The sequence below is a fragment of the Anarhichas minor genome, unplaced genomic scaffold (genome assembly GCF_050575085.1).
Source record: "Anarhichas minor isolate MPS153535 unplaced genomic scaffold, ASM5057508v1 ptg000028l, whole genome shotgun sequence".
Classification (NCBI taxonomy): Eukaryota; Metazoa; Chordata; class Actinopteri; order Perciformes; family Anarhichadidae; genus Anarhichas; species Anarhichas minor.
In genome coordinates, this window is record NW_027466474.1 from 13,436,031 (window position 1) to 13,459,698 (window position 23,668).

Sequence of the window (23,668 nt, forward strand, 5' to 3'; positions counted from 1 at the left end):
TTACGCCCCTGGCCTGGTTTGGCGTCGCAGCAGACGTGATCCCACCGTAAGAACTAACTATTATTTACAATAGCATGATCTTATGTTACTTCAGACATGATTGCTTATGTTTTCTTCCAGTATAGGGTTTCAAAGGTTTTTGAGTCAACATAAAACATATAAATGAATATTAGTGCCTGTTAACAAAAAGCAACCTTTTAGCAACTCTATTTTTCATCCGAGCTTCTTTACAAGAAAACAAATCCGTATCAGATTAAGTTACTCCCCATATGGGTTCCTGTAGCTTGATTTATTTCACTGTGTTGTTATTGCACAGTCAATGATAAACATCAGGCCAGTGAGCCATATAGCAACAGTAAAATAGCAGCTGTAAACTGATACAGATCCTTTGGTTTTTTTCTACACTGAATCACCACGTCATCAGAGCTCACAGTAAGTTCCTTTCAATCAAGATTTGGAGACGGTCTAATGAATTCACAATCATGTCACAAAAAAAAAAAAAAATGTACATTTGAAATGTGGCTGATTTATCATTTGGTTCCCTGTCACGTGTTGTCAGGCAGCCCAAGCTATGAGTTTCCACTTCGTCGTCCTTCCCCTCGCGTGTGCGCAGCTATACAATGGGTACAAAAGCCCCCCGAGTGCGTTCCTATTGTACGGCTCTATGTCCTCTATGAGTTCACAGGTATTCACAATATTTCCATTTCACTAGAGGGGATTAATCAGGCCATTATAATTTGTTCCCTGAAATTTGTCATGTCTGTGTGCGCCGATGCCCGATGTTCTGGAACCGCACAAGCATCGACTCCATCAATCAGTATTACCACGGTAACGTTGTGAGAGCTTCACTTCCCCCGCCGCCAGTGGAGGGGAAAGGCAATTATGCAGGTAGCATATGAGGGAGAGGGAGGCAGAGCCAGAGAGAGAGAGAGAGAGGGAGGCAGAGCCAGAGAGAGGGAGGCAGAGCGAGAGAGAGAGAGAGAGAGAGAGAGAGAGGGAGAGAGAGAGAGAGAGAACACCTAAATAGCGATAAAGGGATAGACGGGAGGAGAGCGTGTTTATTCCCCACACTACTAATGGTTTTCTTTACTATTACTATGTCTGTTTGATGATTGGCATTATCTGATCGACTGTGCTCTCCGTGCACAAACAGCCTCCTTTGGGTGTATGACGCTGAATGATACAACTATTAATTGTGACCATCTGCAGTGCCTTTCCACAATTTGGTAACTGAAAACTGCCAGTGTTTTTCCATGGTGCAGCTCACTGAGTACAATCCAATACTGCCAACCGTTTTGAACAATTTTACTCGTCCCTCAGGCATCGACTATTTTCATCCTAATTCTCTAGAGTTTAAATATGAAACAAACTAAAAAAAAAAGCAAACACTCTCCATTTTTCCTTTTTTTTGTCTGTCCTCCTGTCTGTAAGTGGATTTATGAAATTAAAATGACAATTAATTACATTAAATTGATTTTTTGTATGTTCAAAATTACTTAGAATCCTCAACTTTTGTCGGTATTTTCAAAAGTCCCAATCTTCTACTTCTAAAAGATACGCACCTCTTTCGGCAGACCTGCTAAATCAATTATAGAGGAGGCTAATGTCACATGTCAATAACTCATCCCAATTAAGGCGCGGAGCAGAAAACAGGCGTGCACTCATAGTCCAGGCATTTCTGCTCCTATCGATTCTGTGCTAATGCCAGGCATTTGTCCAAGGCCGGTGTACGTCCAGTGTCTGTCAGTCAGCCAACAAGTGCTGTAATTAAGTGTGCAGATAAAGCAAGTAACAAGCCCAAACTGTCACAATCCGTTACTGATTTCTACGTGGGGCATGAGATTGATCTCTTCTGCACAACTGGGGGATCACATTAAGAGAGATGGGAGGACAATTCTCACACTGTCTAGCGCTTTATGAATTGGGTTTTGCTGTGCTTATTAGTGAAGGATGGGAAACAATAGCACGCTCAATTGGTGTAGTCTGCCCTTTCTTTTGATACAGTTTAGTGTTCCAGAAGGCAAATGGACTGGAAAGTCTCATAGGATTGGTAACAAATCTTGGTTTATCTTTCTTTCTTTACATCGTGTACGCTGCTAAGAGGTCTGACTAGATCACCAGAATAAAAAAACTCAGGCCTGTTTTATTGTGTTTGCCAAAAAAATTATTTGAAACCAATTTGAAACCAAAAACAACTACTGTTACTGATAAACTAGCCTCACAGTGTCAACAAAGCAGGGATGTGTTACTGTAGTTATCTGTTTTGATAACAAATACAGAACATATTCATTGATTGACTGATTTGCCACATAATGATTAACGGACCTTGTGTAATGTTAGGGTTTCTTCAGACAGTAAATCATTTAAATTACAGTACCTTGATTGCTTTTTGGCCACTGCGGAGCAGACAAAACCCAAAGCAAGCTGAAAAATACACAACCACCACCATACCACTAGCCTGTGACGTTGTTGTGGCTAACACGTTAGCGAACATTTGGCTACTTTTGCATCAGGCAGACACAAAGCAACATTAGCATTAATTTAAAGGCATGTTTGTGGCCACCTGACAACTGTATGTCTTGCTGACCCTTGCTCGGTTTTGCTGCTGGAGAAAACATGCAAAACATACAAAACATGTAGCTCTTTAGCTAACGTTAGCTAAATGTTTATCATGTTCACCAGCCAACTTGCTAATTCTGTGTGCTTGTTTGGTGCTGGGCATGTAGCTTACAGTTGGTTTATGATAACTTGTTTATTGTAATTAGCAGCCTTTTGGGTTTGATGAAAACAGTGAGACTGAAAAATAATGTGGGGACTGTTAAACCACAACAATTAGCTCAACAAAGGCTTTGTAGAGCTACAGTGTTTGGTAATGATACTCTGTTTTAAGCACTGTAAGGTAGAGTGGTTTCATACAAACATATTGATTCATTCAGGTTAAGTAGGTAATGTATCCCACCAAATATGACTAAATTGTTGTGATATGAATATTGGACCATATCCACCACCATCCTATACTGCACCTGTTTTATTCTTAATGTCAATGGTTCCTGTTGTCCCTCGAGAGCTATGGCAGGTTGACATTCTATTTTACTCCACATCTACTTTTCGGCCTGTTTGACATATTTAGTTCCTTTGTCACCTCTGCAACATGTTTTTTGTTTTTTTTAAGTTTTGCCTCCAGGAGTATGATGTACTTAAGTACTTGACAACACAAGTGCGGTGGCTCAATTATAGGAGTAACACGCTGGGGACTTTTTTTTTCTTTTTTTCTCCTCACTCAAACTAGAGTGGAACCAGCACATTTTGATGGATTAACCTCATTATACTCTTCACATAGACTTCTATAAAAAACCCTCAGACAGACACTCATGATCCATGCTGGAGATGTCTTTAGGGACAAAAAGACGGCGTATTTCCGTCTTTCTGTTACATAGTGTCTGATGGTGAGGATACTTTCAACCTGGAACAACAAGCTCTGTGATTGTTATTCCTCTACTTAGCGCCGTAAAATATTTAGCCATCGTTACCAAGCTATTCTAAGCTGTCTTTGCATTCATCAGGAGGTTAAAAAAAGATTGCATGGCACTCATTACAGATGGGGCACTGCAGGCAAACACACACACACAAGGTACGCCCAAACACTCAAGTATGCGATATGAAACAGGCTGGTAAAATATGCGTAAATCAAATGTGGTCTTGCACACAGAGTATAAAATGCAAAAAAAATGAAAAGACTGAAGGGGTTGTAATGAAAGCCAGCCCAACCATTTATGTTTGAGCTAACTCCAAATCATGTTGAACAAAGAAGAAGAAAATTGATCATTCTGCCTGTATTTAGAGGACTTCCATCATTCATAGATTAGATAACCTTTTACTTCTTGCATTTCTCTTGCTCAAGTGTGTAAAGTGCTTCGGCTACAGTCATAGTTTAAAAAAAAGAAATGATCAGAAATGTTTCTTCTTAATTGGAAACACTGGAAATCTAGTTCACCATAAGATTCTAATCTTCTGAATTTCATTTTCAGGAAGAAATGGGGAAATGGAGTTTAACTTAAAACAAAGAATCGCACCTTGGTCTGATAAGTCAGCTAATGCCTAATCCTAATTGTGTCAAAGGCCGGATTTACCACTTCAAATTCTAAACAAGCACCGGGGCATCACATCATGGTGTGGTTTGCAGCCAATCTCATTTGAACATAGCGAGTGTTGATTCGTTGTTCAGTGTGTACAAAAGCACGGGGGCTTGCACCTTTGCTTTAGGAAATAATTGTCTAGCTGTCTGTAAATACATGGTTTAAATCATAACTCTGCTTATCAGCTACTCGCCAGTCCTGCACTGTGTGAGGGAGGGGGAGGGGGGAGGGGGGGGGGGGGGGGGCTGGGGGGGCAGCAAAAGTCCTCTTTTCACATTCAGAATTCTAAAATTTTATTTCAAATCGAGCCAGTTTATAGAGTAAATCCTGGCAATATTAAGCCCATTATCCAGAGTTTACATCCCCATTCTAAAACTTCTAAAAATTGTGCTTCCAGCTCCAGTGATATCAAAGTGCAGTAATCCCTGGTGGAGATGCAGCCATCCATTTGTTGTTGTTTTCTTTGTTTTTAATCCTGTTTAAAAACTGGAAAATCATTGTTGGTCTTTTTTACTACTGACTGCATCATCTGATCTCATCTAAACTACAGTACACAAACATTCAAATGGTGCACAGTAACCTGTCACTCACCAGCAACGTCATTTGGATGTAAATAATTGCAGTAAGTCTCCCTTGATGCTACGCCACATTAAAACAGTTCTATTAATAATGAAAGACATTTTGTGTTTTTATTGACTTGTTGCACATGTTTTTCAATGCAACAGCATGCCAACGATGACTTCAGAGATTAGACTTGGTTCTCTTTGCAGTTGGAGGTAAAAATTGAGGTTCAAAGTTCAGTTCAGTTGGAAACGGCATGTGAAAAAATTATCTCACCAGAAGCTGCCTGGAGCTTTCGGACTTATCACATGAGCTTCATCAGCAGATGGAGATGGACCAGTTGTCATGGAATTGTCTGTGCCAAAAAAAATAAAAAATTCCACTGAGCACTTTAAGAATTTCCCGTCCATTTATAAGTGAGGTTCAAAGTTTGTTCTTGACACTGGAAACATCTAAAAAAAAAAAGATCATAATGGAATGATTTACATTACAACAACTTTTCCCTGCTGCTCTAGTTGTACCACTTGTTTTAGTTACCGGGTTTTAAATGGGTTTGAATCTTGTATTCGTTAAATGTCTATTTTCACCAAATACATGCAGATATTTAAAAACACGTACATTTACCTACATGTGTTCCTTATCCTTGAAATCCCTTCTGGGTAATTGTGTCACTGTTCGGAAAATCAAGATGCAGAATATAAGAAAAAAGTGAGTGTCAAATTGAGTGTCAAAGTGTTATTTTGTGTTTTTTTTCTCTGTAGACGGGAAGACAGACATCCTTCATTAAGGTGAGATAACAACACTTGCTTTTTGTGTTTTTTCGACTCCGTTCTACCTTTGTTGCATTGACACTTATATCCAGACCTTTAGATAAAGAACCGAAATGTCCCCGCAAACAAGAAACAAGTGAACGAAAACACATTGAAATTGTTTTTTTTAGCTCAACACCATGTCAAGGCGGGTATATATTTTTTGCAGTGCGGCTAATGCTGAAGTCATTCTCCGTCTCGTACAACAGCAGCCAAGGACGAGGGAGCATCAGCAGAGAGACGGAGAGAGAGAGAGAGAGAGAGAGAGAGAGAGAGAGAGAGAGAGAGAGAGAGAGAGAGAGAGAGAGAGAGAGAGAGAGAGAGAGAGAGAGAGAGAGAGAGAGAGAGAGAGAGAGAGGTGTGCCTCCTCTCGCCATTGCGATCACTGTCTCGGTGCTGAGTCGATGTCGGTGTGCGCGCTGCTCTTCTAAACAGGGGGCGACAGGAGAAGCGAAGGGTGGGGGGGATTTAACTTCACACACGGACAGACCTATGCTTGGATTTCGGCTCTTTTCGCCTTCGCCAATGCAAAAGGAAATATGCAGCGAAGCCTCAGCATTCTCTACACCAGTTTACTGGGGATGTGCTTGGGATCCAGCTCAAGTTTTCCAAGTAACATCAACATAGGTGAGAATGGCGCACCAGACCTTTTGTCTCGGCACTGACTCCTCTCTGTCAAGTTGATCTCATGTCTCTCTTTTTTATTATATATATATATATATATATATATATATATATATATATATACGTGTGTATTTTTGTTCCTTCCCGATTTGGAGTCCAGTGTGTCCAACATTAACTCTTGCTTCTTTGCTGCTCAACAGGAGGATTGTTCCCAATCGAATCTCACGAATATGAGGTTTTTCGTTTCGCCCTCTCTCACCACCAGGACATCCCCAAACTGGTGCCGCAGGTGGATATGGTCAAGATGGGGAATAGCTTCTCCATGACATATGCCTGTAAGTAGCCTATTTAAATCTCACTGGAAGAAGCAGGTCAGCCTATATATCTGCCGGCGATCTGTTTTCTTTTTCCATCCCCCTCCATCTGTTAATCGACTTCGTAAAGAGCACTGAAGAACTCCACGGGTATAAAAACCCGCGCAGGTTATAACCGCATATAATATCAATATTTTAAAGACTCGCGTGTGTTAGTAGGTTATCTTAGTAAACTGTTGCGTGGGACCAAGAAGGACTTATTGTCTCCGCTTTCCTCTCTGCCTGATTGCAGCGTTATTTTTCGCCTCGGGAGGGTGGGGGTGGGGGGGGGGGTTGAAAACCAAACCTCTGCAGCAGAGATATAACATCAGGTTTTTTTTGCAGCTATGTGAATATGCAAACGTCTGCCGCTGTTCGCTGTGCGCCTTTTTCTTTGCTGTAAAACCGAGATAGAAAACAAAGATCGACGAAGCGAACAAAGAGAGGAGGGAAACACGACTCTAAGTGCATCTCTAAGTAGCGACGTAACGCAATCCGATTATCTTTTTTCCGACAGAGCACACATTAATAAACCCGCCCTCCCCAAAACCGTAACAAAGACATGCGCATACGCACGCTCAATACATAATTGAACTTTTAGGACTTTAGGACTACCTTCCTCACCTCAATGATTGTTATTAATGGAGCCTTTTGTTTTTTTAACCAACAGAGCTGAGAGTATCTTTAATTAGTTTATGTGAGGAAAAAGTGTTGCTTTTTAAATTAAGGTAATAATATGCTGTCAACAAGGAAGTAAAAAAAAAAAAAAAAATCATTACTCTTGAGTCTTTGGTCAGAGCATTCTCCTGTGGGTGATACTCTGTGCCATTACACCAGCCAAAGAATATACCTCCGTGTCTCAGCCAGACAAAAGCAATGCCAGTCTAACTACTTTCTGCTTTGTTAACCCTGCACTTATCCCGTCTTTGTATTCTGACAAGATTTCGTCGCCCTTCAGGCTTTTCAGCCGTGTTTTTCTCATTCCATCCTCGACTCCTCTGAATTTGCCTGTGGCTCACTCACACTCACTGTCGTGAAGTCGCACACTTCCAGCAGATATACCCTTTGACAACTGTGCCTTCCTGACTCTCTGCCAGGTGTGTGCCTCAGTGACAGACATTTGATTACTTCTTTCAGACAATGATTTTTAGCATTTCCACTTTGTAACGTGTCTGGAATACATATATATATATATATATATATATATAAAGGTAATTTACTTCATTTCCACTGGGTTGGATCCAGTCGCAGATATCAGTCGTAGCTCACAGAATGAACAGAGCAGTGGGAAAAAAAACATGATGCAGTTTCATAAAGACCCAAAATACATTCACAAGGACACTCTGACTCAGAGTGAGGGGAAGTCATGGGAACAAACTCTATTACCTTTGCATTTTCCGGTTCGGTACGTCTGTCGTATAGTTACAGACGTCTGGTCGGCGACGAGGCATTAAATAGTTTTCTTCTGTCACAACACCAGTCACCAAACTCCACCTATTGTTATATGCAAAAAAAACAATCAGCAAAGCTTTACGCCAAGACTATTCAACCTTAACAATAAGCAAATCCTCAAAATGGCAAAGTAAACATTATCAGCAGCAAATTAATTGAAAGCTGAATACTTTTATAATCAGCGATTGAAAATATGAAATTTATTATCATTATTTTAACACAAAACATGATGTTTTGTCTCACCTTAACCCAGTAGTCTTGTTGCCTAAATCGAACCATTCGTGTCACAACGTTAACCACGTGGCTTTGTGCGTTTCTGCAAGCGCGATACGAGGCTGATATGAAACAGATTAATGAATTGTGTTTTTTGGTCCAGAAACGTTGACGATCAACGTATCCCGTACAACGTATTATGCCAACAATTTCTGCCGTCTGGGTTGGGACACCCCAGAAAGTGGATTGCTTGAGTTTGGCATTATAGGCGTTGCCGGCCACTCCTCAGGTGGCTGCTGGAGAAACTTGGGCCGGAACGGAAAGTCTTGCAGTGAGTTCCGCGGGGTTGTTCTTTCTATTCATATAGTGCCAATCCTCATGAATCGTCAACTCGGCCGACAGGGCGCCAATACAGGATCACACCTTTCTAGCAGAGCTGCTGCTGGAACCCTAGATCTTCATGCGAGTGCGGTGGTGACAGTGGGGCAGAGCTCATAAGATAACTTGTCTGTTGGATAATGCCGATGCGAGTCGAGTGCGGACTCATAGAAGGCCATGATTGATCCAAAGGTCAGCGCAGGTTGATCTGACATCTGCAGGAAGACGGCTGATGACGGACGGGTTGTTGTTTGCCCGCTGCTGTAGTTTGAAGCCAATGGCCAGGAGATAGCAAAGCTTCACCATCAAGGCTTTGGCCCCCTCTTCTGAACCACAATAAAGAACTTTTCCATCGACTCATAACAATCATCGCCTGATTGGCTGCGGTCTCAGACGTGCATCTTCCGTGCCTATGTCGCACAACATGGCCTGCAGGTTGTCCCAAATTGGACCCTCAGGGGCAGATCCTATAGTCCACTGCAGTGTGCATAGCTGTGGCTTTGGGGCCGGAACCTGTGTCGGGTTTACCTCCGGCTCTGTTGTTGTTCGAACCCTTTAGCTGCTCATCAGCCTTGCTTGCTTGTCTTGAGTTGCTTCATCTTTTGCTCCATTTCTCTAAATGCCTTAAGGACTGCCCTGCTGTTAGACGCAGTTCCATAATCTTTCCCCTCATTTCCTTGCTGCTCCTTTACTTAAAAATATACTACATTTGTATGTGACTATACAAGTCATCTCTGTCGCTGTTCAGCTGTCGTACGGCGTCACGGTGATTCTCATGATGTCAAGACGGTATCCCACTGATCCACCCCTGGGTGGACGGAGGGCTCAAATTTTGGCTGATGGGTTGCGCTGGAAACTGAAGGGTCTTCATTACCTCATTCACAAGCTTCACAGCGCAGAGTGTGTAAGCTGGTGGGTGACAAAGCTATAAACCAGGAATATTCTGCCATAAGTAAATGAGCAAATCTCCATATCTTGGCTGGATATACATTATCAGCAGCAAATTAATCGACAAAGCAAAATTTTGAGATTAAAATATAAGACAGGCTATTAACAGCAATGGAAAATGTGAAATATTAAAATTGAATAAATGCATAATTTGCTCGCTCTAAACAGATCACTATGTTCTTATTTAGGCTGATATACTACTACTGGGAGGAACATTATGCTAAACATTGTTAGCCTTCCAAAAACAGATAATTTAGCATCGAGTTACTAATAGAAAGGTTTAGCCCTTACAAATAGCCGCATGCGCAACAGCAACGCCTAAGAGTCACAGAAATGCTCCAACCTGATTGGTTGACTGATGGGCAGTTATTAAGAGCGACAGAGGCCATGATTATGATTATAAATAAAGCATGTACAACAGCATTCATGCAGATCTATAGATATTCGGTTGTGGCTGCTGCCGAATGTTGAACACTATCACAAAAAGGAATTTTTATCTTGTCTGTCAGATTAAAGGGAAGATACCCCGAGACTTTACACACATTGCACATTATTTCGTACAATTATCCTACATGTTCATAAAAACAGACTTCACGAAGTCCATCCTGTCCAGAGTGGCTTTGTAGTACAGTATGTGTAATTTTGCAGAGATGCATCACGCCTATCACTGCAGTGCATGGGGACGATGGTGGGCTGTGGAACAAGCGTGTCAGAAAGATTCGCAGTGGAGGGAGACGGCAAAAATGAAAGTGACACCTCTTCCTGCTCTGTGTCACTCGTCCTGAAAGAGTTTTCAGATGCGGAGGCTATAGGGACGCGTTTGTAAGGAGAAAAAAAAGAAGGGCTCCGGGGCCTGCTTATAATGAGTCAGATGAGAAAAGCAGCCTATTCCTGGGTTTATATTTAGTGTGTAGGAGTGTATATGTACGTCTGTATATGTGTACCATTATGGCATCTGTGTGGGATGTTCTCGAGTGAGTGACGGTTCGCGTGTGCGAGTGTGGGAACGTGCCCGGGGCTCTCGGGGTCCACAAGCGTGAAAAGCAGCGGGTGAATGGGCCCTTGTGCACGGTGATGAATGGAGCTCCGGATGAGGGTGATGCTCATCAGTTGGCTCTTATGACTAGCCACTTCCTCCAGAAGAAAGCCCTACCAACACACACGCACACACGCACACACTCGCTGGCACCTGCCTAGAGACTAGGAGAACATGGGGCCGGAGGTTGGATGGAGCAGGGCAAAGGTGAACGAGAAAACAAAGATGAGAGAGAGGAAAACATAAAAGAGACATTAAATGTTAATGGCGAAGTGATCCGTTTTATTTCCCGCCTGAGGAGTCATCGGGGGAAGTAATGACGATGGCAACACTGTCGGCATAATGTGAGACAGGATACTGGAGCTAATTTGCATTTCTTCTGTCTCCTTTCTTCCGCTCACATACACAAACCAAGTAAAAAAAAAAAAAAAAAAAGGTAGAACACCTGTATTTTTAGCTTTTTATTATTATGGATCGCGGCTCTTTTTCTACATGTGCCTTTGTGTTCACATTCTGAGTGAAAGTGCTCGCTGGACTGGCTCATTTTACATGTTTCCAGTGGTTAAAAATAACAGCCAGGGATGCTGTGTGTACATGGAGAATATTAGTCACTGTTCCCCTCAGTTAGATATGACATTACCATAATCTGCTATTGACTTGGTTTGTAATAAGGACGTCACTGAAACGCTATAGCTTCATGTCAAATCCCCTGCAGGCTCACGCCTATATGCTCTACTTTTCTTCTTTGATGTCCTCCATGTGTGCGGTGAGATTTAGGCTAAGCTTTGGCTATTTCTGGTTTGAAGTTCTGTGTGCAGGATATTGCACCTGCAAACAAAAATTGAACATTTCAGACTGTGGGATTTTGAAATAGCTCTACATTTAGCTTCATGGGTTACTAACTAGTTTTTTTTTTTTTGGATTTTGTGTCCGGTTCAGCCGTCCTGGTAATAAACCATTCATTAAGATTAATTAGTGGTCATGGAACAGACAATTTGGGTTGTCACTGCGATGTTGGCAGCAGTATTTCTCGGGGTCTCTGAGGGTCGGTTAAAGAGGACTGGAAGAAGATCTATGAGGCAGCCATGATCAATGAACTGAGCACAGCACAGATGCCGGCCCAGCCGATCGATACGGCACAGATGAGGGGGTGTGTGTGTGTTGGGGGGGCTTGCTTCCCTTCGGGCAGACCTAGAGGACAGATATGAATAACTGTTGGGTGATGGGGTGAATCTATGTAACAGAGAGAGTGTACAGGTAGAGGTCAAGTACAGGGATGGTCAAACGTTGATGGTAAATCAAGACTATAATATCAGTGATGTCAGTGATACTCACTGTCTGATAGCTAACTTGTCATGGCACTAGATGGTAAAACTGGATGGCTGCGAGTGTTGCTTTAAGATCCCAAAGAGTTGAGTCTAATACTGCAATGTTCTACACAACTATGGGCACTTGTAGTTTTATCCATTGCTCTTATCAGTAATAATAATATCATTGTATTTACCAGTTTGATTGCTAATTGAATTAAGGAACGCTGCGTCATCCCTAAAGAGAAGTCCGGCATGAGCAGTCAGACAGCCATGCTAGTTTTAAATACACCCCTCGGTTAACAAAACCAATTTAAAAAGAAGAAATGAAGGAACATTGTAAAATTCATTAAAATCAAACAGGCTTTTTGGCCCTTTTTTTTGGCATGTGACCCCTTAAAACAAAGCAGTGTCTGTGATTTATCACTGCTTCTCTCTGTTGGTAGGTTACGACCAGGTCAACCAAAGAGGGATATTTTGTTCTGCTCTATTCAAATTGTGTACAGGCCTGAAGAGCTCAAGTTATCCAGTAAATCAAAGCCAAAATGGAGTTCGTCTACTTTAACATTCACCTGGCTTTTTTAATTTTCCTCATCAGGGTAGTTTCTTGCTCTGACTACTAAATAGAAAAACGTATGCGAGCATGTGAGACTGCTTTGTGAAGTTCTGTGGTCACACACTCGCACACACACAATCGCTAACAAGAGACTGGAGCTGTAGCAGATGCATTTAATGTATTATTCAATGCAGCACATCCAATACTATCGCTTCATGGAGATATACGCATTAATATGTAATAATAACTCAGCAGGGGAGAAGAGACAATTGAGCTGCACTTATTATGTTCTGCACTGTAGTGCTGAACATTTCTCAGCTCTCTATAGGACCTTCCATGAGAACCTAAAAAAAGAAATGTTTGTCTCCTGGAGGCCGTATTTCTTTCACCTCTACGGGGGCAAACAACACCCCAGAAAGGAGAGTCTTAGCTGGGATGGAAGTGTTAAGAAGAAGAGGGCAGGGGGCTGGAGGTTAAGCTGCAATTTCAGAACCGGTGGCTGGTGTCACTGAGGCGCTGGGGTGTTGTATTTATTGTGTAGCTACTGTGTCAGTCAGTGAGGTACAGCTGTGCGGTGACTTGACTTCAACAGTGCTTGCATGTTCGGAGGGATTACCGAGTGTTCAATGCGTTATTGGAAAAGGCGGACGAGAAGCAGATCACCGCTCCCTCCTGACTGTTCGGGACATGACAGTTATTTGTCGAGGAGAAAGTGAAGAGAATGGGGTAGGGGGGAAAAAAAACAAAAGAAACGGATGGTTGTTCTCTTGGGCTAGAGTCTGGCAGGTGCTGGTTTGATGAATGAGAAGGCTTGGACTTTTTTCTTTTTCTTTTTGCTCCGGAGCGCCAGAGATAGAGAATGGCCCGTAGCAATCAATGTAGATCAGCCAAGACTGCTCCCCAAGCAGCTGAGTGATGGAGTGTGGAGCAGAACGGGGCCAGAGATTGTTTTGGTGATGTTGTGTGAGGGAAGGTGCATGGGGTGAGGGGGAGGAGACGAATGGTTGGAAAGGAGAAATCAAGCGACCTGTCATTTAATCTCCTCATCCGCTGAATGACCTCTTTCTGAGAACCGCCCCCAACGGCCATTTAGCGCCCTGAGGTTTGAGAATTCTTTTGTGTTGAAAAGACACCAGTCTTCCTCACACATACGCTTCTAGCTCAGCACATCAACGCACACACACTATACCGACGACTGTATTTCTATTTGTTCTCCTCATTGTCTTCCTAAGCCTGCTCCGAGTCCTTCTCTGTATTCATACCAGCTCACCAAGTATTTAAAACAAATCTGTCGTCTCTGGAGGTAATGGCAGCTGGGACGTGGAGGTCTGAGCTCAGACGTGTGGGGCTGGCAATTAGAAAACAATGTGTTCCGGCGATGACGACGAGGATTTGTGCTGCGGGGTGGAGGGACGAGCGCCGGATGGCGGCAGCTGTCATGTTTCTGCGGCAAAGACAGGAGCGCGTTCCTCTTTTGTCACACGGCACATCTCGGGAGCTTCTGTGTACTTTTAACAAGGAACAAAGCCTACAAGCGTATTAAACGCTGTGACATAGTGTAGCTGCTCTTACGGTGACAGCACAAGGCAGCTCGCCTTGTACTTAACAACGTCCTCGCCATGACACCAGACCTGCAACAGTTGCTGAAAGTTGGGGAATCAAACGCATTATGAGAGCACAACACGACAATGTATACCGTGGGGCAATATGAATTTGTCTACTACCACAGATTTGATAACTGTTTTATGCCCTTATATCTGTTAAACAGTTGAGCCTAATGTTACACATCAGTGAGTTAGACTAATGCAAGATGATATTGGATTTCTGCTGCATATAATTGACCACTCTCTAAGTCCCGCCGCTGGAACACAGACTGGCCAATTATAGAGTCCGTAGAGTCTAATGCAATCGTTTCGGATTTGTTTCATTTCCAGGCTGTTTCATTGTGGATCTGTAGCTCGTCGTGTTTAAACGTTGTCCAATAGTGACACTCGGAGAAGTTAGAAGGGTATAAACGTTTCTAAAATGTTACGTTTCTACATTAAAAACCATGTGGAGCTAACATTAGCAGAGTATGTTAGCACATCATTAGCCAGCTTTTGCACTCCTACTGAAGGTAAGCTGAAGGTATGCACATGCTGCTTTCACTTTTGAATGATCGTAACAGTGAATAAAGGATTTAAATTCATCGTCTTCAGCGCGACCTCCAGGTGAAAAAAAGACAGCACCCTTCAAATGTTTTCGATATTGCACCAGCGACAAGCCCCATGCACATCATCTCAGCACGAGGAGGAATGCAAAGACTGACTGGCCTGGCATGCCTGGTTACAGTTGCTAGGCTGTGATTGTACATTTGCTGTTTGGGGGGGGGGGGGGGGGGGGGAGGGTTTTAGCAAACTGTTACATCACTATGATGAACTACCTTTTGTCAAATGTTTTTTTCACTGTATTAACCAAAATATACTCCTGTCTGGTCGTTGTAGCCTTAAACAGCTTCTCCAGTGATTGACATTGAATTGACAACAATCATCAATTTTTAATTTCAGTCATTTATCAAACAAAAGTGACTGTTAGCGTCTCAAATGAAAGAATGCACCGCCTGTCTTTGAAGACGTCACCTAGGGGAATTGTCTGGGAAATTATCATATACAGTATATCTCTATATTTTGGATTAACTGATTAATCACAGAAGTAATCAACAGATTATCAGCAATCACTGCCTAGTTAGTTGTTATAAAGCCATGAATGCAGCGTTTCTGCTTGTACTCAGATTCTTTTCTTAACACCTCATTTCCCACTGGCTCTGCAGGAATTTGTTGAAGATACTTTTTTTTAATTTATAAAGCAGTTCCTAAGGAATTAGCATGCAGGCTGTGTGTTTGCCTCTTCCTGCTCCACGTATCCACCTTCATCACTTCTGTCAGAGAAGGTGTGTGAGCGGGACCGTCCCTCTGCACCTGTCGACACTGATACGCAGATGGGGAGATAATTGCGAGGGGATGATTGTTAAGGAGATAATTGGAGTTTCCATACCCCCTGACAGGAGTTGGTCTGCGCTATGGGCTTCTGACCCGCTGCCCAGGTAAGCATTTATTCTGCAGGCGGCAGGGCTCTGCAGCAAGCCAGATTGAAAACGTGTCGAGAAACAGCGAGGAGGAGAGACAATGGCCTCGCGTGAAAGGGTTAGAGAGTGAGACACAGGAAGAGAGAGAGAGAGAGAGATGTGTTCGGAGCTGAGGGGAGTGCTCTCACACCCTCGATTACCCATTTAATGAGGCGATGCGCTGCCATTGTTTTATTGCTTAGAGGAAATAGGAGAAATCTAGATTTCGCTGTGTGGCCCCTGTTTCCCCACTGCTAGGCTGGCATCTGTTCCTTTTGTTCGCAGCAGTCCCTCTATCATCTCTTCTCTCACAGACACTAATGCTTCTGTTTCTGGTCCTCTGCGGCTTTGCCTCATGTCCGCCCCTCACCTACATTTTCAAGACACGCTTGCTTTTTGGCTCATCCCTATTAACCTTCCATTACCCCCGTTTCGACTAATGTAATCTCTCAGGAGAATTCGACGCTTCTCGCCATTAATCTAAGATCTGTTTGGCTGGTCAGCCGCTCTGATCACTGCTATTCCCAGCGGTGGAAGCTTTAGAGTATAGAGTCTTCCTGTCTGCCATCTTTCTCTATTTTCTTTTTTTCTGTCTTCAAGTCGACTCCTCATTTTGTCCTTTTCCTCTTTATTCTCTCTTTCTTTCCCCCCCCCCCCCACATGCACCAGTAACAACAGTGACATAAACACTATTTTATTGCTCTTGCACAGGCAGTAAATCTCCCTTAAGCTTGAGGAGTTAATGCTGTTTATACCGGGGAATAGGAGCGCACCTCTCTGGAGCGCAACACTCCATGGGGCATACGGATAATTTGATACTCTCGGGAGGCAGAAAGGCAGTGAGGCAAAGCCCGCCTCCACCTAAAAAAAACCTCTAAAACCCGTTTTGCATGTCTTGACTTGGTATTACAGAGTATGCATGGGTGAATTAATCTCTTTGCAGTCGCCTACATTGACACGTTATCATGGAATGACTCATTTTCAGAATGGATTGCAAGTCGTTTGTAGGAGATCCAGGAGAAAACTGTCCCCGCGGTGAAACCCTCCTACTCAGTCATGTCTGGAGACATTCATGCAGATCCACATCGGTCCTGCGTTTCCTCCGGGTCTCCGTCCTCTGAATAGACACAGATTTATTGCACTGTGTAGGGCTGAGCAATTAATTGCATTGAAATTGACATTGCGATGTTATGGAATGCAATTTAAAAAATGCAAAAAGCTGCGATTAATACAAGAAATATTTTCTTTTTATGCTACACAATCCAACCAACCAGAGGGTCTTAACGCTGCCCTCCGCCACATGTGACATTTTCGAATGAGAGTAGAAGAAAACAACACGCAAGCTTTGATGCAATCCACATGTTTGTATTTGATTGTTATAAGAGTAGCATAGCTCCTTTTGGGAAAAACAGTTCAGCGTGTAGCGAGTGTGTCGTCGAGCGAGAGAGAGAGAGAGAGTGTGAAACTGGCAGTAAATTGGTAGCAAATGTACAGTGTAGGTTTCAGTTTGTCTATGAAGAAAAGCTGCAGCTCCTCGATGCCCAATTAAAGCTTCCCAACACAGTCTCCCCCCCCTGTGCTTCCCGACCACGGTCTGGAAGCTGAAGCTGGAAAAGTTATGTGCCCTTTAGTTTGTGTGATTTGTTACAGTGACTGACTGGAGATCAGTAAGATTCATATATATTTTTCATGTATTATAAAGTCCACAACAGGCCTGTTTGTTGTTATTTTTTCAGATTTTAGTGAAGTAAAGTAAGTTTAAGTACGATATTAAATTGCAATAGCAATATTGGTCTAAAAATAAATTTGATTATCTTCCCATTTCCTGTATGAGTCATTCTGTGTTGGAGGGCTCACGGAGGAGGCCAACCCCACCCGTCACCTGAGGGATTCTTCACAAGCACAAGCTGTGTGAGAGACGCTCTCTTGTCAAAACCAGTGGGGCTTTTTTTCTTTTTTTTTCTGGTTGAGGCGGGTGCAGGTAGCTAATGCATATGTGCCCGCGTGTGAATCGGATATATCCACTTCCTTGGCCCTGTCTCTCATTAACGTAGCTGATTAGCTCTCCGGAAGATGGATGGGACCAGCGGGACCACAACATGCTCTCTGTTTTTATTACACACATCATGTGACAGTTATTAGCCATGGGTGGCTGAGTGGAGGATGATTGTGTGCGTCTTCCAGTGTCTTGTGTCAGATGTGTTTATCTCCCCTCAAAGTGCTCCGTGGTTGATTGAGCGACCATTCACCCTTGTGGAGGTGGTGTCTATTACTGCCTGATGTGACGGCAACCTCCTTGCTCCTGCCTGAACGGATACCTTCAACTAAATATGGAAAAGATCGTAAAGCGTACCTCGTGAATGTGAGTTTTAACCAGCCAAGTAAAAGAACTGTAGGCCAGCCAAACTGAACACCTGTTTTCGTACCTTCACTGTTTTTTAAAAACCGTATATACAATTATTTTGGCGGGGCATGTTATGGCTGTCCTAGAAAGCTAACAGTTCACAGATGACAGGAAATTAGGGCAAATGATATGCAGCAAAGGTGCCCAACCAGACACCTTCTGGTTCACAGTCAGCACCATAACCCTTAAGCCCCAAACCTGCAGTGGTAATATAAGCACCTCTTGTTTGGCAGCACATGGACTTCATGCTGAAATCCTTTTGTGCTACAAGATTTGTGATAAAACGTTCTACGTCACGGTGCACTTCAATCCAATACAATTCATTAACAAAATGATGTTTTCACCTCATGAAACACAGCTGAAACAATTGATTAAATTGATTGAGCATACTAATATCTGCTACTTAGCACTGAGCACAGCTGAGGCTGATGGTAATGCCATTAGTTTTGCACGTATTTGGTCTCTACACAGTGCCATGGCAATGATAGTTGTTGAGATTCAGTGTTGGACCGACCGACAGACCTGCATTGCCATCCCTAGACGTTGTTCGCTAATATGGCGAAACAACTCAATTCTATGAACTCTCTGCTTCTTCCCTCTCAGATGTGAGGATTTGCTTTTATGTCACCGTGATTACATCTCTGGGTTTTGGACTGTTGATCGGAAAATAACAAGACTTTTGAAGCTGTTGCCTTGGGGTGTGGAGATTGTGACATACTGACTAAATATTAATTCAATAATAAAACAATTATTAGTTTATATATGCTGATGATGAAAAATAATAGATACTGTAGTTGCAGCCCTATGATAGAGTGTCCTTGCCCCATTTTGCGAACAGATTTGACCTCCTCGGGCATCAGTCTGAAATCTGTGGCGTAAAGGTGACATTGGATGGAAAACATAAACCCGGGTGTAGTAATAGGATTGGGACTCACTGAATGAAGGTGGTGTGTGACTCAACGAGTCAGTCTGGCAGGGTTATGGTAAGACGGAGGAAAGTTGGGCTGGATTCAGCTGCTCACTCTTCTTTTGTCATCGGTGGGGGCACGTTTTCTTTGTCTTTCACAGTACAAAATAGACAGAATACAGAATGGTATATAGTCGATCTGTAGATAATTAATTGGATTGTCTTATTTTGTAGAGTCCCCTGACATGTCAGTCCTAAGTAGTGAGGCTCTTTTAAAAAAAAAAGAAAAGTACCTTTACGGATGGCTGAACAGGAACCCTCCAATCAGTATGTTCTCTGCAGCTGAACGCAGCTTCCTGCTGTGAGATTCCGTCTGTACTGCTGACCTTAATGTTGCACAGGATAATGGGCATGCAAGTCCCAGGGGGAGGAAATAGCAGAAGCCCTGTGTTCCTTCAGTGTTTGTTTGTGGAGGCGTATAATGTATACAACGTCCTTATCAGAATTTGTGGTTTGCATGCGGTCACCGTGAGTCCAGATTACATGCTTTAACTGAGGCAACGCGCTCCACCGACATTCCTCATATTGATTCTCGCAAACCCGGTTGCGGCTTCCCCTAAAAATGAATTTGAGAAATGGTTTTGCACCCGGTACATTTCAATCCAGCTGTATTGATTTCTTTTGACATATCAAGCAATGCAGAGCTATTGAAAAAAGAACCACACACACACACACACACACACACACACACACACACACACACACACACACACACACACACACACACACACAGACAAAGGAGCTGCTCCTCAATTCCACAGTCCTGTACTGTACACAGGTTAGTGTGTGCAGCTCCAGTCGAGCAGCTGGGAGGCGGGTACCATGCACAAAGGCACCTTGACACCTTTGACTGACGCAATTAGCTGTCAAAAAGGATCCTGTGTTTACATGGTTCCCATTAAAATGGCCTCACTTTGATATCAGGATCATTTATTTACTTATAGATTGGGTCAAATAAGGTTCAGGCTGTAATCTAACCCTTCGTAAGTTAATTAGAATGCATTGTTATTTCAAATACGTATATTTTTGAAGCTCCATTATAAATGCCGCCATCAATTCAAAGTCAGACTTTTATGTTTTAAGAGTGAACCAGCAATGGTCCAGTAGTTCTATGTCAATTTATACTGGGCTATACACATTCACGGGCAGAAGGACGGATGCAGCGTTGCCCGCCACCCTCCCACCCCACCGCCACCCACCCCATCACCCTCCCCTCCATCCACAACTTGAGATGCAGGAACGACTGTCACTAACACGCCCTCTTTGTGCAGCACGTCTGTCATTTGATATTTGGCTCATGCTAAGCAGAGGAACAGCTGCTGGGCACAGGAAACAGAGAACGGGGAAGACAGTGGCTGCGTGAGTTGTTTCTGACAGCTCCTCCTGTTGTGCGAGTATCAGTCCCTCTGGGATTTGAGTTTTTTCCCCTCTTCTCCTCCTGCGGCTCAAAACTCTTTGACCACGGCAAATGCAAATCAACTTATTGTTCATTCATAGGAAAAGTTTAGGATGGGTGAAAATATAACATCAGAAGACAGATCCAGTGAGCTTTCCCTGCATCATCTGTATGCGTATGCTGTAAACTAAACTGTGCTGCTGTGGAAATGTGCTGCAAATCTTCCATTATTTGAGGAAATTATCTGGGAGGGGTTTTGCAAAAAAGCCAAGTCAGTTTTGCAAATTTGCTAATTCCTTGACGGGGGACCTAATTATGACAAAATGTCCAAACACTCACAATCCCTGCCAGAGACACAGACCGTTGCCCGGGCAACCTCAGTTCTGCCGCCATGGCAGCTGTAACTGTGGCGCGGAGACACGGAGTGCCAGGGCGGACAGGTGTTGCCGGGGTCTTCGGGATCACTATCGGGTCTCTCAGCCCTGCCTCCAATGTCGCCGCACATGTGGAGCGCCGCTAACAAGCCGCTCGCAAAGGCAAACGCACTCAGCGCGCCCCGCTCCTCTGTGCTGCTACCAGCACCAGACCCGAGACCGCTGAGTTACACTAATGTTCTGTGTCATGCTCTTGTCGAATTAGACGAGCACATGCTTCTCTTGCCAGCTCAGAGCAGGAGGTCCATGCCACATGGCTGCGTGGTTTTTTTTCTCTTTTTTTTTTTTGTCGGACACACATACTTGTAGGTATGAGAAATGACTCGTATTCATTGAGACATGGTAACCTGCTGCAGGGCAGAGTAATGGGACGCTGCACAAAAAGTCAAACAAGCTCTCATTACCTTTCATCCAGGCAGAGAACATGGAGGCCACCGCTGAAATTGGTCCTGGACATTTGTAAGGGGAAATATAATGTGTTCTGGTGGAAAGCAATAGTTGAGAGTGTGTCTGTTTAACAGCGACGGCGTGTGCGGACCGTGAAGGAAAGATAGTTCTGTTACTGAGTCAGTGTGGCGAGGCTCAAAATGTCTATTTCAGGGCTCGCTTTAAGTAGGGTGAGTCACCAGGCTTTCGGAGCACTAGAAACTGCATGTATGTGTGTGTGTGTGTGTGTGCGCACATGTATTTCTATGTGATATGGCTGACTTTCATCCCTCTCCCTCTATCTCCGTCACACACACACACACACACACACACACACACAGCCACGTGCCTGCCCGGCGGGTGCAGGTCTGTGACGGGTTAGGCGTTTTGGGTACGGGCCATCCTCTCTCTGTCTTGCCCTCAGCTCCTAGCAGCGAGCTGGCCCTCGCGCAGGGACAGGCAGCGACTTCAATCTGTTTGGTAAATACTGAGATAAGTAAGGCCCCCCCACCCATCGCTGCGGCGGAAAATAGCCCGGGCCAGACCTGCGAGAGCTGAAAGCGAATGAGAGGCGAGACCTTCCAAAGAGATGACTAAAAAACATAAATTGGCTATGTGGGTGTGAAGGAAGGGTGTGACGGAAGTCAGGGTACAATGGGAGACAATGGGAGACAGAGAAATGGAGAGAGTGAGGGAGAAAAGCAAATGAGGGATGCAAACCGCCTCCTGCTGCCAGTAAAATGCCAATGGAACCCTGGGGATGCATTGATTAACCTCTCTACTCCTAATCTGCCTTCAGCCTCTGCACCTCTCACTGAAGGCAAACACACCGACTGGTGGTACACAGATGGACAAACTGGCCAGCTCTGCATAAACACGTCACACAGTAGTTGAATCGAGGCTGTTGGAGCTGTTTTCCACTGAGGATAAGGCACTCTGCGATGACAAATTGTTACCAATGATGGATACCTCTTTTCAGATTTGGGGATAGATCGGTGGGTTGCTTCTTTTTACACATTTGGGCATTCAGGTGATACAATGAGAAACGAAAGCACAACGAAAACGTCCGCTCTACCTAGAACTCAATATAGTTCAATTCAGTTTAGCTAGATTCAGTTCAGATCATTCAACAATACATTTATTAATTAATTGATTAGTTATGTTGATCTCATTAGCATAACAAAAATACATCATAATCCAAGGGGATGTCTTCAATTTGCTTTTTCTGTTTTAACAAAAATCGAAATATCAATCCACTGTATGACGGGGGAAAGCAGCAAATGTTCTCGTTGGAGGTGCTGGGATCGACCGTCTCATTGACTATTTGAACCAGTAGGACATCATTTAAAGTACTGTACAATGATTAAAAGACTACATACCAGGATAAACATTGTATTGCATTATGCAGAGTGTGAATTGGTCTACGCAGTTCAATCCACTGTATGAAGCTGAAATGTTGCGGTGCAACTCTTACAATTCTCATAACATTTTCATTTTGGTTTACTATAACTGCCCTACGAACTTTCTCTAATATCCTCTCTGACTGTTTTCTTTTTTTCCCTCTCTGGCAGTTTGCTCCCAGTTCTCCAAAGGTGTGTATGCCATCATCGGCCTGTACGACAGGAAGACGGTCAACATGCTCATGTCCTTCTGCGGGGCGCTGCATGTCTGCTTCGTCACGCCGTCCTTCCCCATCGAGACGGCCAACCAGTTTGTCATCCAGCTGAGGCCCGAGGTCCAGGACGCTCTGGTGGGAGTGATCAAGCACTACGGATGGACCAAGTTTGTCTACATGTACAGTTCTGACTCAGGTAGGAAACCTGGAACTCTAACTATATATATATATATATATATATATATATATATGGCATAATCATTTTATGTAGATTGTTCTCTAAAATATTTCATTTGAAGGTTTTCAATTGTTATCAATTAGAAACACATACTTCATCATCCTCGTTCATGTTTGAATGCCAACATATTTAAACGCTTAAAAACCATTTAAAAAACCTGTTTAAGTACAGTCGCATGAAGACGGTAAGAGGCAGAAACCAGTCATTGAACCAACCGCCATTAGTCGTCTTCATATTGCCATGGCGACAGCAATGGGGTCAATCGTAGCCATTGTGCAGCAATGAGCAGCAATCAGAAGATCTTTTTCAGAACCGCCGTCTTTGTGCGGACGGAGAACAGTGACAAAAAACATTGACCCGCACCGGCTAGCAGATAAATCACACAATGGAACAAAAGATGAAGCTCTTCATTGAGCGGTCCTCAGCAGTTACGCGTGTTGCAACAGTCCCTTTGTCAGAAAAGAAAAAGCAGCATGAATAATGCTGTAGCCAACAATTTAAACATCTTGGTAACAGTCCTGCATAAATACAGCAGCGCACCTCCTTCTCTTTCTACCCCTCTCTAGCCAATCAGCTGTAGCCTTCCCATAATGCCGGGCCATCTGTCCCAGGTGCTGTGGGTTTTGGAGCGAGACTGTGAAGGGTGTGTTTTTGTGTTAGCGTGCCCAAAGGCGTGCACGCTTTTATGTACGTGTGCCCATTTTGTGCACAT

The 23,668-nt window shown here is 43.5% G+C and overlaps 1 protein-coding gene across 4 annotated transcripts in view; it reads left to right on the forward strand.

Moving 5' to 3' along the window:
• The first annotated feature begins 6,045 nt into the window (after positions 1-6,045).
• Positions 6,046-23,668, forward strand: part of gria1a (glutamate receptor, ionotropic, AMPA 1a) — a 66,380-nt gene continuing 48,757 nt past the window's right edge. For all 4 annotated transcript variants that reach the window (XM_076103819.1, XM_076103820.1, XM_076103821.1 and 1 more), the window contains exons 1-3: positions 6,046-6,133; positions 6,331-6,465; positions 22,675-22,914. In XM_076103819.1, the coding sequence (XP_075959934.1) occupies positions 6,046-6,133; positions 6,331-6,465; positions 22,675-22,914 (463 nt within the window). The remainder of the gene's footprint in view (positions 6,134-6,330; positions 6,466-22,674; positions 22,915-23,668) is intronic.